The 18,282-nt window shown below is 38.8% G+C and overlaps 1 protein-coding gene across 2 annotated transcripts; it reads left to right on the forward strand.

Annotated features, from left to right (window-relative positions):
* Positions 1-14,022: 14,022 nt before the first annotated feature.
* On the forward strand, positions 14,023-15,889 carry LOC122282998 (E3 ubiquitin-protein ligase Os04g0590900-like). Of its 2 annotated transcripts, XM_043095112.1 has the most exons (3): positions 14,023-14,281; positions 14,315-14,348; positions 14,547-15,889. In XM_043095112.1, exon 3 carries the CDS (start codon positions 14,612-14,614, stop codon positions 15,713-15,715), a length of 1,104 nt encoding a protein of 367 aa, XP_042951046.1. In that variant the 5' UTR covers positions 14,023-14,281; positions 14,315-14,348; positions 14,547-14,611; the 3' UTR covers positions 15,716-15,889. The 2 variants fall into 2 exon arrangements, with proteins under 2 accessions (XP_042951046.1, XP_042951045.1); XM_043095111.1 differs by having other exon boundaries at positions 14,024-14,348.
* Positions 15,890-18,282: the final 2,393 nt, after the last annotated feature.

The raw sequence follows: 18,282 nt of genomic DNA on the forward strand, positions 1-18,282 counted from the left end.
CGACCTACACTTTCTCCCATAGAGAGCTTCATAGGGAGCCATCTGAATGGTCGCATGGTAGCTGTTATTGTAGGCAAACTCAATGAGCGGCAAATGATTTTCCCAACTCCCTTGGAATTCCAGGACACATGCTCGCAGCATGTCTTCCAGGGTCTGTATGGTGCGCTCTGACTGGCCGTCTGTCTGCGGGTGATAAGCAGTGCTGAACTTCAACTTAGTACCCAAAGCTGCCTGCAAACTCTTCCAGAACTGCGATGTGAACCTCGGGTCTCGATCCGACACTATACTCTTTGGTATGCCATGTAGCCGCACTATCTCCTTGACATACAAACGGGTCAACTTACCCAAAGAGTCGGTGTTATTAACAGGCAGAAAATGAGCGCTCTTCGTTAACCGGTCCACAATCACCCAAACAGAATTCTTTCCACTAGGTGTTCTCGGCAAACCCACTACGAAGTCCATCGTGATGTCATCCCACTTCCACTCAGGAATAGGGAGGGGTTGGAGCATACCTGCAGGTCTCTGATGCTCGGCCTTTACCTGTCGGCACGTGTGGCATTTCTCCACATATAAGGCAACGTCCTTCTTCATTCCATCCCACCAGTAATTTTTCTTCAAGTCTCGATACATCTTTGTACTGCCGGGATGAACTGAATACGGGGCCGCATGAGCTTCCGCCATGATCCGTTCTTTGAAATCTGAGTCCTTTGGGACCACTCTGCGATCTCGGAACCGAAATATCCCATCACTATCCATGCTATAGTGCAACGACCCTCGAGATTTTCGGACTCTTTTCCTGATGTTCAGCAGCTTCGGATCCTTTCTTTGGAGAGCTTTCAATTCTTCGAAATCTGTTACCCGAATATCAAGAACTGAAGACAAAATCTCTACTTGCTGCGAACTCTCTATAAGGAGCCTTCTCATCCCATAAAGTAACGAATCCATTTCTGACGGTTCGGCTTCATCCTCCAAATGAGACTTCCTGCTCAAAGCATCAGCAACTATATTAGCCTTCCCCGGGTGGTACTTGATCTCACACTGATAGTCACTGATTAGTTCCAGCCAACGCCTCTGCCTCATATTCAGATTTTTCTGGGAAAATAAATGCTTCAAGCTCTTATGATCAGTAAATACCTCACAAGCTTCCCATACAAGAAATGCCGCCAGATCTTGAGTGCAAAAACAATCGCAGCCAATTCTAGATCATGCGTCGGATAATTCTTCTCATGGTCCTTAAGCTGACGAGATGCATAGGCTACAACCCGTCCTTCCTGCATAAGGACACAACCCAAACCGAACTTAGACGCATCACTGAAGACTACGAATGGCTTATGCGGTTCTGGGAGTGCTAACACTGGTGCCGTTGTCAACCTGTTCTTCAATTCCTGGAAGCTTCTCTCACATTTCTCTGACCACACAAATTCTGTATTCTTCCGAGTTAAAGCTGTGAGAGGTCCGGATAGGCGAGCAAAACCCTCTACAAATCTTCGGTAGTAACCAGCGAGCCCCAAGAAACTCCTGATCTCGCGTACTGTAGTTGGGCGTGGCCATGACAAAATGGCTTCTACCTTACTAGGATCAACTGCCACTCCGCCCCGGGAAATTACATGCCCAAGAAATTTAACTTCTTCCAACCAGAACTCACACTTGCTGAGCTTGGCGTATAGCTGGTGTTCTCTCAATCTCTCAAGTACCAGACTAAGATGATACACATGCTCTTCTACATCTCGGGAATAAATCAGTATATCATTAATAAATACTACCACAAAGGAATCCAGGTAAGGTTGAAACACCCTATTCATCAAATCCATGAACGCTGCAGGGGCATTAGCTAACCCAAACGGCATCACCTTAAATTCATAATGCCCATACCTCGACCTGAAAGCAGTTTTAGGCACATCCTGGTCTCTGATTCTCAGCTGGTAGTATCCCGACCTCAGATCAATCTTAGAGAGCACGGCTGCTCCTTGAAGCTGGTCAAACAAATCATCAATCCGCGGGAGAGGGTATTTATTTTTGATGGTCACCTTGTTCAATTCCCGATAGTCAATGCACATACGGAGGGTTCCATCTTTCTTCTTAACAAATAAAACTGGTGCACCCCACGGCGACGTACTAGGCTGAATAAATCCCTTCTCTACCAGTTCTTGCAACTGAGTCTTCAACTCTTTCAATTCAGCCGGTGCCATGCGATAAGGAGCTTTATGCACAGGAGCCGCTCCAGGTTCCAAGTCTATAACAAACTCCATCTCCCGAACACGGGGTAGTCCGGGCAAGTCATCCACAAACACATCGGGGAATTCTTCCACCACTGGAATGTCTACCAAAGACTTCTTCTCAGACGGCGTGGACACCATCTGCACCAAGAATGCATCCGCTCCCCATGCAATCTCTCGTCTTGCCTGAATCGCCGATATAATCACTGGCTTTTCTTTTAATCTACTGCCCGCAAATTCCAGACAATCACCATCTGGAAGCTGAAAGCTAATTATCCGACTTCTGCAATTAATACTCGCAGAATATCGGTATAGCTAATCCATTCCGAGGATAATATCAAAACCCAACAGCTTGAACACCACCAAATCAGCATCTAAGAATCTTCCCTCAAAATTTAACGGGCATCCCAAAGCAACCTTAGAACACCACACCATCTCGCCATCGGGTAGCGCCACTACCATAGCCTTCGGCAACGGTTCCGTGACCAAGTTACACACCCGAGCAAACGTGGAAGACACAAACGATCGTGAGGCACCGGAATCAAACAAAGTACAAGCATAAAACTCATACAAACGGACTCTTCCTGAACCAAACACACAACCCATGAAATCCAAAAAAAAAACAACGAAGAAACCAAATGCACCAAAAATTAAATCCAACTTAAAAATTAAATTTATCTATACCTGTGATTACTCCAGCATCATGGGTCGCTGGTGCCTCATCATCCACCTCTCCGGGTGTGACAGCATAAACCCGGGCTTGCACTGCTTGTCTCGGGTTGGTTCTTCCACCGTGTCTACCTCCACGGCTTTCTTGAGCTCTAACGGGGCAATCCCGAGCAATATGCCCCACTTGGCCGCACCGATAACACTGGGGTCCGCTACTCGTCCGACACTCGCCCTCATGAGCTCTATTACAAACTCCACAAACAGGCATACGTCCTCCCATGCGAACACTTGAGGATGCTTGAGGTCGAGTTCCGGTCCGCTGAACAAACTTCTGAGGCGAACCCGAGCTGCTTCCTTCACCAGAAAAACTTCGCCTCTTTTGCCCTGAAGGGGAGCCCATACTCAGATTATTTTCCCGCTCTATAAGGGTGGCCACATCCACTAACTCCTGAAAAGTGGATATCCGATGGCTGACCACCATACGGCGTATGTCATGACGCAGCCCCTCCTAGAAACGATCTGCTCGCATCTCCTCAGTGGCGACAAGATGAGGAGCAAACCGCTCAAGTTCTATGAATCTCCGGGCGTACAGCTCCACTGTTGCGCCCCCTTGGACCAGATTGGAGAACTCTCTTGCCTTTTGCTTCCTTACCGATGCGGGAAAGAAGCGGTCATTGAACTCCTTCTTGAAACGCTGCCAGGTCACCGCAGCGAAAGATCCCAGTTCAGATTCCAATAGCACCCTTTTGGTATCCCACCAATCAGAAGCGGTACCTTGCAAGAGATAGCTGGCGTAAAGTACTTGCTGTGCCTCAGTGCACCCACACACCTCAAAAGTCTTCTCCAGATCTTTGATCCATTTTCCAGCCTGAATTGGATCCTCATTTCCAGTGAAGTGTGGAGTCTGATGCGCTAAGAAGCGCTCATAGGTGCATCCGGCTTGCACCATGCTACTTGACCCTCCTGGATACATCCAAGGCCCTCCCTGATATGGCCAGGGACCTCCTGGTTGTGGCCAATACCCTCCTTGTTGCGGACAAGGTTCTCCTGACGGTGGATAAGGTCCTCCTGATGGTGGACAAGGCCCTCCTGATGGTGGCCAAGGACCCCCTTGTGGTGGCCAAGGTCCTTGTGGTGGCCAAGGCCCTGCCTGTTGGGACCTCGCACTCTGTTGCATAAACTCCGTCATCTGCCGAATTGCTTCGGCTATGGAGTCATCTCTGGAGGTATTTTCTTGCGGTTCCTGAGTATTTTTCCTTGGTCTCCCTGGTCTCCCCATATTTCTGTCACAACACTACTCTTGACCCTCATTTAAGAAAACAAATAAAACCATCATAAAACCAACAAAAACAAAAACAGCACTACTCAGCAAGAAACAAAAGAAACCAGCATGCCAAAACATAACTAAATAAATACAAACAAACAAATAAGCTCACACAAATAAAACAAATAAAACAACTATACTTAACATAATTTTCAAAACACAACTTTAAAAACATTCTGGTACTACCTACGGGACATGTGGTTTTACCCAGAGTCAAACCGCTCTGATACCACCTGTGACGCCCCCAAAGCCCCACGCCCGAACACGGGGAAATTGAGACGTCCGGATGGTGACAACCCGGGTCACCATCCCATCGACGGGTGCCGAGTGTGTGCAAGGCAACAGATGTGTACAGAGAAACACGCAGCGGATAACGAAAGTCATAACTAAGTACCAGAATTTTTCTTAACGTAAATACAAGCTGTTTAAGACATACATAGATAAAATATTACAAAATACAAATACAGTTTTAAACAAATATAAAAGGTAGCATCAGCAATCCGGCGGAGCCGCATCCTCGGGCTCAGCCTCCTCCTCTTCGTCCTCTAACTCTGCACCAAAAGCTACGGAACCACGAATGGTACCGCAGGTAAGTAAAACCCAAACACTACCAGATAAAAACACATAAAACTCAAACAAGATGCATGAACCATGCCCAATGCACAAAGCCCAAAAACACAAGTTTTCCACACACGCCAAAAACCCTTTTGGCCCAAAAACACATCCTTTCCGAAAAACACGGCCAAAAGTCACATTTGGCCGCCAAAAGTCCATTTGGCCCAATATCTCGCCAGAAGTCCATCCGGCCCAAAATCTCGCCAGAAGTCCATCTGACCCACGCCAAAAGTCCCATTTGGCCTCCTAAACCATTATCCAATTTTAACCGTATGCACCATGACCTCCCCTAGGGGTCATCCGCACACCCTGGCTCCAGTGTCACACCGTAGAGTACCACCACGCATGTGACACCTAACGAGCGATGCCCAGTTCCGCGCCCCGCGCGTGCGTAGCCAAGCATTCTCTAGCCCTCGCCAGCGAAGGGCCACGGAGTCGGTGAGTAGGGCGATGCCCGGTTCCGTGCCCGGTGCGTTCGTAGCCAAGCATCCCCTAGCCCCGCTCCCGTCATCTCTCTCGATAACTCAGGGGACATCACTCAGTTTATTCCGCTCCCGAGTGACCAGAGGAGCTCCACCGAGATAATAACCCATCCCGGCTTGGGCTCGTGATACACACGCACCCGCAAAACCACTCACGCCAAAACACAGGTGTAACAGCCCGCTAGAAATTTAATTGTGAAATTTCTATTAACTTTAAGAACCTCGTGAAAACCCCATAAGTTTTCACGAATCCATTAATCATATAGGTTTTTGTCTAATTACATAGTTAGTGTTATTATTTACTATGGTATCAGAAGTGTGTTTTTGATTATTGGAGATAGTTAGAAGTGTCAAAATGTATTATGGTTTGTGCCATTAGACTCGGAGGGTTATTTAAAGTCTTATGGCGCAATAACATTTTTTCATATTTTCGGTCAAAACGTCTGTTTAAAACTGTAGATATTATTGGATAAAAAGAAATATCTTGAGGTAATTTTCATGAATATTATTGGGTAAAAATATTTTGAGTTGATTTTTATAGATATTATTAGATAAAATATTATGAGATAATCTTTTATAGATATTTTGGGTAGGAGAAAACTACACTCAACTCTCAACTCCAGCCTCATTTCTTCCATATCTCATCCATAATTATCTCCAGCCACCTCTCCCCACGAAATTATCTAATTACACCTTCCAATAAAAGATTATCAAACACTCTCTCTCGGACAGCTTTTAGGAGGTCTTTTGCACGCCCATTTCGAAGCTGTTGTAAGTGTTTTATCATAAAGTCTCCTTCATATAAGTTGTTCCTTTTTGAGTCTAGTTTACATGGATATCTTATTTGCCCCATTTGAAGATCATTTGGTCAGTCAAATATTGTATAAACTATAGAAAGGTCATTCTGGGAGATAAACTGGAGAATATGTTATAGTTTGGAGTTTTTGACCAAGCTAATGGATAGATATTGGTCCGAAATTTTTATGGAGTATTGTTAACATGTATATGTGACTATTGGTTGAGGATTTTTGCATGATTAAAGGTTTTGATGAAAGATTTACTTAGATTTAGAAACTTAGAAACTGGAAGAAGAAAACAGTTTCTGTTTTGAGAAAGTTTAACTCTTTGGTGGTCTAAACCTATTCTAATGACTTTAATAATTTTATTGGAGGATCCTAAGTATCTTATATACATTTTATATTATTATTTTGAAGATATTTGATGTTAGTTTCAAAGATATGAAATTTTATGCAAAGAGATATTCAAACAAGCCAAAGTGTGGATATTCTTGGCTAAATTTATGTTTTGGTTAATTTCTAACCATGTGATCTTGAATTAGAAGCTTATATATGTTTTAGGACATCTTTTTAAACCATGTGATGGTTTGGTTTGAAGATCATATATTTATAAGTCATAGATCAAGATATTTATCAAAACTAGTTGAGGAAAAAGTTTCTGTTTTTGGATTAAGTGTAAAACCAAAAACTCCAAATGTTATTTTGTGATTTTGGTGACTTTGGTTTGATGATTTAAAGCATGGTTGATGTTAGGATGATATTATGAATATGTTAGAAGTAAGATTTGATTTTTTGAAACTCTTGGAGATGTTTTGATTTAATGTCAAAACTTGTGATTCAAGTGCTTGGATCTTTTTACAAAAAAGTTTGGTGTTAATTATTAGCTTTTTCTAAATGGATGTTTTAAGTATGATTTTGAACTTAGGATTGGAAGATGTTTGTTGCAAAATTTTGGTTTAAGCATGAGTTTTGAAATTTGAAGGAATTGCAACAAAAATCAATGGAAATGGCCTATGGATGTTTCGGCCATAATATGTTCTTCATAGTTATGTTTTGTTTTAAATTTTTCTGAGTTGATATTTAAGTTTAGGACAAAATTTACATGATGAATGTAAATTTTGGAAACTTTTGGAGTTAGTATGCAAAATCCTTAAGTTATGGGTAAAACGGTCATTTTCCCACATGTAGAGAGTAAAATGAAAATTTTACTCTTTAAGTTAGTATTTTCCATATTTCAAATTATTAGTGATTTAGTTCTAACTTTTAGAATCACTAATTACAGTTACTCGTGATCGCACTTGAAGTTTTATAAGAAACGCGGAGATCGAGGTAAGTTAGCTTTTAACTTACTAGCAGTCTACTGTGTATGTGTGCTAAGTAAAAGAACTATAGTGTATGTATGTGTGTTATCATATATGTCATGCCACGCTAAGTTATCACGTAATTGTTTATTATACAGAATTTATTCTGTCATCAATTTTTATCTGTTACATAATATATTCTGTTATGTATTACTGTACATTACAAGTACGTCATGCTAAGTATGCCATCTATTACATGTATGTCAAGTCATGTAATATTCACTGTTGCAAGTATGTCATGTTAAATATGTTGTCTATTATATGTTATGCCATGTTACGAAATGTTTCTATCTCAAGTTGGTCATGTATTTCAAGTTATGTTCAAGTCACGTTTCATCTTGAGTACATTATGTTTGTGGAGAATACATGGGGCCACAACAACTGTGGAGTATGTATTTTACTACAATTGTGATGCGTAGAATACATGGGGCCACAACAACTGTGGAGTATGTATTTACACGTAGAATACATGGGGCCACAACAACTGTGGAGTATGTATTTTTCATGTTAAGTCAAGTTTGTGTAGAATACATGGGGCCACAACAACTGTGGAGTATGTATTTACACGTAGAATACATGGGGCCACAACAACTGTGGAGTATGTATTTTTCATGTTAAGTCAAGTTTGTGTAGAATACATGGGGCCACAACAACTGTGGAGTATGTATTTACACATAGAATACATGGGGCCACAACAACTGTGGATTATGTATTTTTCATGTTAAGTCAAGTTTGTGTAGAATACATGGGGCCACAACAATTGTGGAGTATGTATTTTTAAATGTTAAGTCAAGTTGTGTAGAATACATGGGGCCACAACAACTGTGGAGTATGTATTTAACTACAAATGTGATGCGTAAAATACATGGGGCCACAACAACTGTGGAGTATGTATTTTTCATGTTAAGTCAAGTTTGTGTAGAATACATGGGGCCACAACAACTGTGGAGTATGTATTTTTAATGTTAAGTCAAGTTTGTGAAGAATACATGGGGCCACAACAACTGTGGAGTATGTATTTACACGTAAAATACATGGGACCACAACAACTGTGGAGTATGTATTTTTCATGTTAATTCAAGTTTCAGAGCAAGTTCATGCTAAGTCAAGTTCACTTCATGATTCAATTTAAGCTATGTCAATTATGTTATGTTGTACACTATGTTATGCTTTAATTACTTATGAATTTGATTATGCATTTATGCTTTTACTGTCATCCATGCATCATTAGTCTGTATGGAAGTTTTTTGTTAACTTGCTGAGATTTGTAATCAAATCTCACTGTGGTAGTCCCAACTACCATTCCCCCCGAATGGTAGATCTTGTTACAGGACCTGAAAGAAGATCAGGAGCTGACCAACTAGGTACAGTCGACTGAACGACGGTGCGTCGTTAAGGTTAATATAGTAGTTAAATTACTACTTGTACGATGGAGTTGCATCTCCAATACTTTTAGATCATAACTATTTTGGAATAGTTCTGTGATCTTAGTTATTCAATGTATCTTTATATATGAAGTATGTTTTTAAGTATTTGGGATATTTTAATTTGGTGCATAGTATTGCTAAAGAAAAAAATTATCCGCTGCGAATATTGTATAATGTTAGATGAATGTTAGGATTATTGCATCTTATATGTCATGAACGGGTGCAGGTAACCTTGTGTTGCATGTCTCGACGCTTCAAATGTCCGTCCAATCCCAAACGGAATTTGGGGGCGTCACAACAGGCTTTTCACATAAATCCTCAAACACACGTGCATGCACCATGTAATGCCATAACAATGCATAATAAAATAAACCAACAATCATAAATCAAATAAACAGGCAACTCCGTCCTCCATCCATCCGACCCCCGAAACTCCTCGGACTTAGTCCGGAATCAACAACCAACAACAGTAAATAATTGAATGAGCAATATATATTAAAATCTGAAAATAGGGTTTGGAAAATACTTACAGCGCTATATGGCAATTTTAGAAAACAAGCGGCGTTGCAAACGGCCCCGGAAAAGCAACGTCACAGTGAAAATTCACTGTGGCCGTGGGTTTGAAAAACTCACTTTTGAACGGGGACAAACTAGGACACGAAATTGATAGGGGGTGGTCTAGGGATGGTTGTGAAGCTATTGGAAGTGACGAACGGCCGTGGGTGGCGGCGGAATGGCCGGAAATGGCCGAATTACCCAAAACGGAAACTAAGCTCGTAGGAGCTGTTCCGGTGGTCGTTGGAGGCCGGAAATGGGTGGGTTAGGACGGCAAGGAGTCGGTGATGAAGTGGTGAAGAAATGGTGGCCGGAGGTGGAGCGACGGCGGCGGATCGGAGCAAAATCCGTGCGCCCTTCTTGGAGCTTTTCCGGCCAAATGGCCGGCCGGTTGGGGGTGGGTTTTGGAGGGGTGGTGCACCGGAGGGAGAGGAAGAGAATGGGACCGGTGGGAGGCCGAACGGTGGCTGGACGGCGGCGGTAGGGTAGAGAGAAGAGGACGCCGGCGTGAGGGAGAGGGAAGAGAGAGAGAGAGAGCACGGGGGGGGTTCGGTCGAGCGGGAGAAGAAAAGAAAAAAAGGAAAAGAAGAAAAAGAAAAAGAAAGGAAAAAGAAAAGAAGGGAAAAAGAAAAAGAAAAAAGAGAAAAAGGAAAAAGATGTGAAAAGAGATGAGGTCCAGTCCTCACTCCGGGAAAACGAAACAAACCGCCAAAAGATTAAAACCACAAAACAACTAAAAGAAATAAAACACAACCTCAAATAAATTAAATTAAACTAAAACCCAATTTTTTTAAAACGCAAATAAATTAAAATAAAATAACTGATATATTAATTAAAATAAAAACAACCATTTAAGCGAAAATACACTTAAAAGCGGGTCATCACATGCATGTACAAATTATTTTTCCAGATCAAATTGGTAGGTTGGAGATGCAGTTGACATGAAAAGGTGGCTGGGAACTTGGGAGGGCCGATGAGGGTTTCGTTTGTGGGCATTGAATGAGCTGTCACAAATTCATGACGACTGTTAACGCTAAAGGTGTGACTGTTTAAATTGATATGAGCTGGTGATGGTGGCTGCTGTCATTTCGATATAAATTATGAGCTTTATTAAGGACAAGCGAATTCGCATGTATTAATATTACTGTATTTAAATTTAAAATTTAAATTAATATAATTTTTATTAAATTTAACTATCTGATTAATTACGTTAAATAAATATATATGTAGAATCACTTATAACTAAATTTTTCTATAAATTATTAAGTTGTATCGGTTTAGAAGGACTATTGACCTAGTGTACTGTTTATGTCTCCAGTGACATAATTTTTCAATTCGAGCAAACAGGCAAACTCACAAACTAGCCGATTCTGGACACTATGTTTCTTTTTTTATCCCTGAATAAGGAGAACTACAGAAAATCTACGAATTGGTCTAGCTAGTGAGATTGTGTGCAGCAAAAATTGGCATTTTTATAAACTTAATGCGCTGAGAAATCTAAGACACATAATCGACGAAGATGAGTGATGTATTAAGGATAGCATAATACTAGTAAACATGTGTGGAAGGATTCTGAGGTGTAAAGACATTGAAACTTCGCTAGTTACTAAAATCATTAGCTGGAAATTTTCAAAAGGTGGGTGATGATACAGTGACCTAATTTCTTGATGTTCAATTCGGGCAAATAGGTAAGGGTGATGATACACTTACTATTTTTTTTTATCACTATTTTACCATTTATAATGTATTTATTTTTTTATCATTTTTTAAAGTATTTTTTTAACATCCTTAGTCTTTAAGAAAAAATTTAAAAAATATATAATTTTAGTGACAGTCACTTGCTTAATCATTAAGTAAAAGAATTTTAAAAAAATTTAAAATTAAAAAAAATGGTAAAAGAGCAGTGGATGCACTTTGTGAGTATCGGCTAGACACTCACAAACTAGCCGATTTTGGACACTCTTTGTTTCTTTTTTTCATCCCTGAGTAAGGAGAACTACAGAAAATCTAGGAATTGGCCTAACTAGTGAGATTGTGTGCAGCAAAAGTTGGCAAAACTTAATGCGCTGAGAAATCTAAGACACATAATCGACGAAGATGAGCGATGTATAGAGGATAGCATAATACTAGTAAACATGTGTGGAAGGGTTTCTGAGGTGTAAAGACATTGAAACTTCGCTAGTTACTAAAATCATTAGCTGGAAATTTTCAAAAGGTGGGGACAGACACAGGTGCCATTTTATAGGTATAATTCATTGGTTTGAGAAAGCGGATGCAATTGAAATTTTAGTGATAATTACCTGTCCCCCCCCCCTCTGGTGGGTATTGCATATGATCTGGTTTTGTCAAGATCTTGTTTCTATGCCATTTTTTCTTTATTCAGTTCGTGACTAAATAGGTGTATTTTATCTTGGGATATTCATAAAAACGAGTTCTTGTTTATGGAGTATCCAACTGCTCCCTAAATAATATAGCTGTGATTCACTTGTATTATTTGTTCAATCCTGTTTGGTTCTTTGCTGTTGTTTGTGGCGAAGAGCGACAGAACCTGAGCTTCAAGGTTTAAGCCTTCCAGTTTTTTAATAGCATTTTGATCTCACCACTCAGCTACAGGTGACAAATAAACCTTCAAGGGGGCAGCCTCGAAAGGCCAAACCAACAGACAAGCAAACACGTTTCATCTTAGCCACAGATTTACCATAAACCTTCCTAATTGTAACACTAATCAATTAGGAACATACATGTGAGATATATGGTGAATCTATCCACGATTTCTCTATTTTTTTTTTTAATTTTTTAAAGAGATGGCATACCTGTAAATGTTAGAATCCACAACTTCACCCTTCCCTTTGATACCAGTCAACTGATTGGCGTTTCCTTTTGATTGCAAATCCATATATTCGGAAAAGAAAAAATATATCATAGTCATATTCTTCATCAACAAAGTAATATGCCATAAAGCCTTTGAAATACGTTTTTTTATTTGATGCTTTTTATATATTGTATATTTTATAAATCAGATTCATTCTTTGAGTTGATTGGAATCTTATTCTTCTCTCAAAAGATGGTGTCGAGAGAGGTCAGATCTGATATGACTCCGGCCACTAGATATTCTTTGGTGTAGGGGAAATGTTAGCCAAGTAGTCATTAGCAAAAGCATATTAAAGGAAGAGAAAGAAAATGGGTTCACATTCTGATGTTCCCCGTCTTAGAAAACTGTCTGGGAGAATGGATCAAGTTTGAAGATTTAGGTAAGGTCATTGTGGGAAGCCTGTAATCTGTGATGAACTGTTATAGTGAAGGAAGTCGTGTAATATTGGCGTGTCTTTGGAGATTGAAGTGTAAAAGGGTTTGAGGAATTGCTTTGTTAGAGGGAGTACCACTCTTAGTTGACCAATTAGTATCCTTCAAAAGTTTTTGGCTACAGCCTCTCTGAAAATAAAGCATTCTGATTGGAGAAGCCTTGTTTACTTTACAAAAAAAACTCTCATTTCAGTTTAATCATTATAACTTTTTCAAATCCTTATACAAAATAAAATAAATAATTTAATTTTTTCAAATCTCAATATAACTTTTTCAAATCCCAATACAAAAATAATATATTCTAATAATATTTTATTCAACTTATCTCAACTCATCTCATCTCATCTTTAAAAACAAACGAGTCCAATTAGCAATATGGTTAATGGCATAACATTATGGTATTCGTGTATTCATGGGATTAGATTCCTTGCTTCAGATTGAGTTTGGTTGCTGGTTTAACGTTAATTTGGAACCAATTATCAATGAAAGAAAAAATTTATCTGCAAGTCTATTTCTTTACACACTCAATATATTACTGATGTAAAGATATTTCACATCAACTAACATAAAAATATTCGTATTTTAATTTTTTTTTTTTTTTTTTGTGATGGTAATAAATCTTATAATAATAATATATTTATACATTGAGTTGTAAATAAAATGATTCTAAGAGGGAGAGAGGAAAAAAAAACATAATTGCAAGGTAAAATGGCCCACAGAACCTATGCTCCATCAAGCGGAATCTATTGGCCATTAACTGATCAGGCACCAGACAGTTGCAATTGGAGGCATCTAGTGGACAATGGAGCATTACATTTTCTTGAATAACAATGTCAAAAGTGTTGTTATCATATATTCTCTCCAGATCTTTTGCAATTTTTTCCCTCTCTCTCTCTCTTAAATACGACATATTTTAGTTTTGCTTATTACATGTATGAGAGAGAGAGAAGCTTTGCTGATAACAGTCGTATCAGTATCCTCGAGGTTCCAAAAGAAGAACAAAAAAGAAAGACACTTAAATCTTACACCTGACATTGTTAGAAATTTTGGGGTAACCTTCTTCACTCAGTTTGTGTGGTACAAAGATGCAAGTCAATGTTAGCAAGCTTTCTGCAATTTATACGTGTAAAGTAATTATGAGATTCTCACTTTAACTGGCTTGAAAAAAAAAAAAAAAAAAAAAGAATTGATTTTGATTACTTTAATGACTCGCCCAACCGCCAACAACACCTTAGTCAACAAACCATTATCTCGAAAGCAGAGATCCAAATGAAAGAAAAAGATAACATGAACAAGAAAAAGAAAGAAAAAGAAAAAGATAAAAGAAGAAGAAGAAAAAGAAGACCTTCGAGCTCTCGATAGTGTTGCTGTCCTGTTTTCTATCCAAGCCCCTTTGGCAACTTGTCCACCCTATCTTTTCTCTTCATAGAAAAACTTACATTGTAGGAGCTTTCTCTCCCTTTGCTTGTTATTCTTGCCTTCCCATCACTGCTAATCTGCAAAATCAGCAGTGTTTTCTGCATCTGTTCCAAATCAATTATTGGGAAGAAATTCTCACGAACCAAACAGGAACTATCCAATCTATACTCTTGAGTTCAGGTAATAGTTTGGTTAATCTATTTTCATTTCATAATTACAATATTACACAATTATTACTCAAATACCTTGCACGGTTTTTAGAATTTGGGATTCCAGTTTGTAGTATGAAGGTCGTGTGCAACTGTTTTGAATGATTTCATTCCCTACATCTTCAAATACCACTTCGATCTGTTCTCAAAATATTCATGATCTTAGCAGGAAGAAAGAGAAGCATGATGTTCTTAATAGCTTAAAATGCTGTAGTCTTTTTATTAAAATCAGTAATGGCGACTCTAGACAACCCAAAAACTTGGATACCATATAAGGGCAGCAAAGACTGTTCTCAAGGCTTCTGTACTTTATACTGTCCACAGTGGTGCTACATCGTCTATCCTCCTCCACCTCCCTTTGATTTTCCATCTGGGAATTCTGGTCCAAATTTCTCCCCTCTTGTTATTGCAATCATTAGCATTTTGGCAAGTGCTTTCCTTCTTATAAGTTACTACACCATTATATCCAAGTACTGTGGCAATGGGGACTCGGCAAGAAGAGACGATCAAGACTTGAGTGAAGAATCGGAAGACAATCAGAGCCATTCTCTCCATGAACCATGGCATGTTGTAACTACTGGCTTGGATGAAGCTCTTATAAAGTCTATCACAGTGTGCAAGTATAAGAAGGGAGAAGGGCTGGTTGAAGGCACTGATTGCTCTGTTTGTCTCAGTGAGTTTGAAGAAGATGAGAGCATAAGGCTCTTACCAAAGTGTAGTCATGCTTTCCATCTCCCATGCATTGATACCTGGCTCAAATTCCACTCGAATTGCCCTTTATGCCGTGCTAATATAGTGTCTTTCGGCGGCATGCTGCTTCCTTTGCCTGCACCGGTGACCGATATACCTTTGCGTAATGAAACTTTGCCGGGAACCCAACAGGCAAATGAAAATGTAGCCCTTGCCCAAGATTTGGAAAGCAGTGTTAGTGAGGAAGAAATGGTGCATGGTGATACAGCTCCAAAGACCTCAGTACGTGCTTTTAGTGATTTGGGCAACTCAGAAGAGAGAGATACAATTGTTGAGATTAGAGATGGAGGATATCAGCATGTTAGAAGATCGTTTTCCATGGATCTTTTGTGCCAAAGCCGTCCTTCCGTTGCTGATATATTGTGCATTGATGAAGATGAAGATGAAGATGTTCAAGTAGTGGAAGATTGCGTTGGTGATTGTAGCTCATCAAAGCAACTAGCAGCAGGAGTCGAGGAGAAGTCTAGCAGTAAAAGCAAGGTGTTGCATATGGTAACGAGTCCTATTGCAATGAAGAGATCATTTTCAAGCGGAAGATTCTTTCTCACCAGGCATGGGAGGAGACGGCAAACAGTCATTCCTGTCTGAAAAAAAGAATTTAAAAGAGAGAAAAACAGGGAAGTAGTCTTTGAAGTAAATGAATTAAGTAATGTTCATGATGAATTTAGTAATATTCATGATGAGATTAATTTTTTTTTTTTTTTTTTTGAGAATATGGAATTTGATTATTGTCCTATATAATGTTTAAGAGTGTGAGAATTAGTGCTTCTCTTCTCTGGAATGCGTGATACTTTAATGTTTTGTTGATCCCTTTTATAGTCTTAAACTAGTTTTCTTCCCTCTGGGTTCATGGTGTGTAGTGAAAATTAGACACCAATAGCTTCGATATGTCAATAAAATTAATTTTGACTAAACTCTGGTCTATTGTGCCAAAGTTCCTATGTTTTTTCAAATTCAAGTATGGGACGATGTGGTAGAACTGGGATGCGATCCCAACTGAGAGGTGTATACCCCTATAATAAAAGTTGTCAGTCTTAAATATCAAGTTGTATATGAGTCAATCCAATTCAATTTATTAAACGGTTGAAATCCTTTACTCTTGTGACTTTTTAAGTGACAGTTATGGTTCGAGTCTCTGCCATTTCAATTATAGTGATCAGACTCCTACCTTTCATTTAAACCAACATATTATTTTTTTTCTTAAAATAGTAATTTATAAAAATAAATAATAATCTTCATTTAATAAATTTATATATTTAATATCACAATCGATAATAAGTGAATCAGGCTATTGTGCCGCCCAGTAGCCCAACCCATTTAATATTTTCTTATAATATTTTTTTAATAAATTTAAATATTTTAAAAAAATAAAAAATAAACTAACATACTTAAAATCACTTCTTTAATTATTAAGTAAAAGAAATTATCGAGCGGTATACTTGAGTGGTACTGCCCAAGCGGCATAGTAGCAATGCATAATAAATATTGTAAAACTATAAAAAGATATATTTCTGTAGATACATGTTTGAAGAGAATAGCTTGATGCCGTTTATTTTGTATTCATTCGTATATATAAAGATTTACATATAACTAATTGAGTAATAGAAGGATAATAAAATGGAGATTACAATTAATTTGAAATTCAAAATAATTCAAAAAATAGTTAATTGTTGCTGCAGAATCCTTTGCAGTATCTTTGAAATTCTCTCCTGATCTTTTGGTAGATGTTATGCCAGCTAATACTCTAACATCCCCTCTCAAACAGTTGGGGAGAAAATGTACACACAGTTTGTTTTTCAAAAATGTAAACCAAGTGATAGTATGACTTTTTGTAAGATTATCTACAATTTGGTCTTTGTGTTGAAATGTGCTTAACTTGGATATCATGATTAACCACCTTCTTCCTAATGAAATGGTAATCAATCTCTATGTGCTTCGTGCGTGCATGAAAAACAGGATTAGAAGCTAAAGCAATGGCACCTATGTTGTCACATCACAAACTCGGAGCAATAGGCAACATGATATTTAAATCTTGAAAAATCATACAAAGCCAATACAACTCAGCTTGGTGGGCCCATAACCCACAGGTCCCAAGATCGAAACCTGACTCTAATACTATGTAAAATTATATATATATATTTATGTAGATACATGTTCATTTGTATGTATAGAAATTTACATAGAACTAATTGAATAATAGAAAGAGAATAAAATAGAGATTATAAGTCATTTGAAATTCCAAATAATAGCTAAACTGTTGCTGCAGAATCCTTTGCAATGTCTTTGAAATTCTCTCCTTATCTTTTGATGGATCTTATGCCAGCTAATACTCTAAAAAATAAATCAGACCTAACATAATTTCCGGACGGGGTTGTTCCAAACATCTGGCATGAAGGGACCCAAGTGAAAGAACTTCCCTCACGTGGCATGAATTATTGTGTTATGTACGCTAATGTCACCGAACTGCTGGGTCCGCACAAGATGGAGCTAGGGCAGATTTTAAATGTGATTGGGTTGGCCTAACATATGAATCTATGTACGTGGAAAAATACAGGGGCTAAAGTTTTATGACATAATTATTAACGCTTTGTTTGATATGAAAAGAAAGTCAATTTGAAATGATGGTGTCGTGTCGTGCATGCTTTGATTAGTATTAGGAAAAGGCTTTTTAATGACAATATATAGGTAGAATTGTTTTTTATTTTTATTTTTTTATAAGTAAAATTGTTTCAGCTAGTAGGGAAGCCGATCGATGAAATAAACGGCCTCCCTCCCAAAAAAAAAAAAAAAAGAGAGAGAGAAAAAACAGCCTCCCTCCACACCGACAGCCTCATCCATCAAAACATGAATCACACCCTAAGAATCGTTGCCCTCCTCCCCCCACACCACCAGTACTTTCGCTCTCGTTCGATTAGGGCTGTTATCTGAATTGTACTGTTGAATGGAATTGCCACAAGGACTTGCATGAGTCTCGTAGATACACGAAGGCTTGCTTGCAAACAAGAATGCGTGAAGAAGAAATGCTCTAAATATGGCCCACATGACATTCATGAATTTGGCAATGATCGAGCACCGGGTTTTAATTTGATATAAACATTTTAAATAGACCCTCTCTCTCTCTCTCTCTCTCTCTATATATATATATAAATGATATT

The sequence above is a fragment of the Carya illinoinensis genome, chromosome 11, assembly GCF_018687715.1.
Source record: "Carya illinoinensis cultivar Pawnee chromosome 11, C.illinoinensisPawnee_v1, whole genome shotgun sequence".
NCBI classification, from domain to species: domain Eukaryota; kingdom Viridiplantae; phylum Streptophyta; class Magnoliopsida; order Fagales; family Juglandaceae; genus Carya; species Carya illinoinensis.

What these genes read in the sequence shown, in the direction of transcription:
- LOC122282998 (XM_043095112.1), top strand. Translation starts at nt 14,612, where the DNA reads ATGGCGACTCTAGACAACCCAAAAACTTGGATACCATATAAGGGCAGC.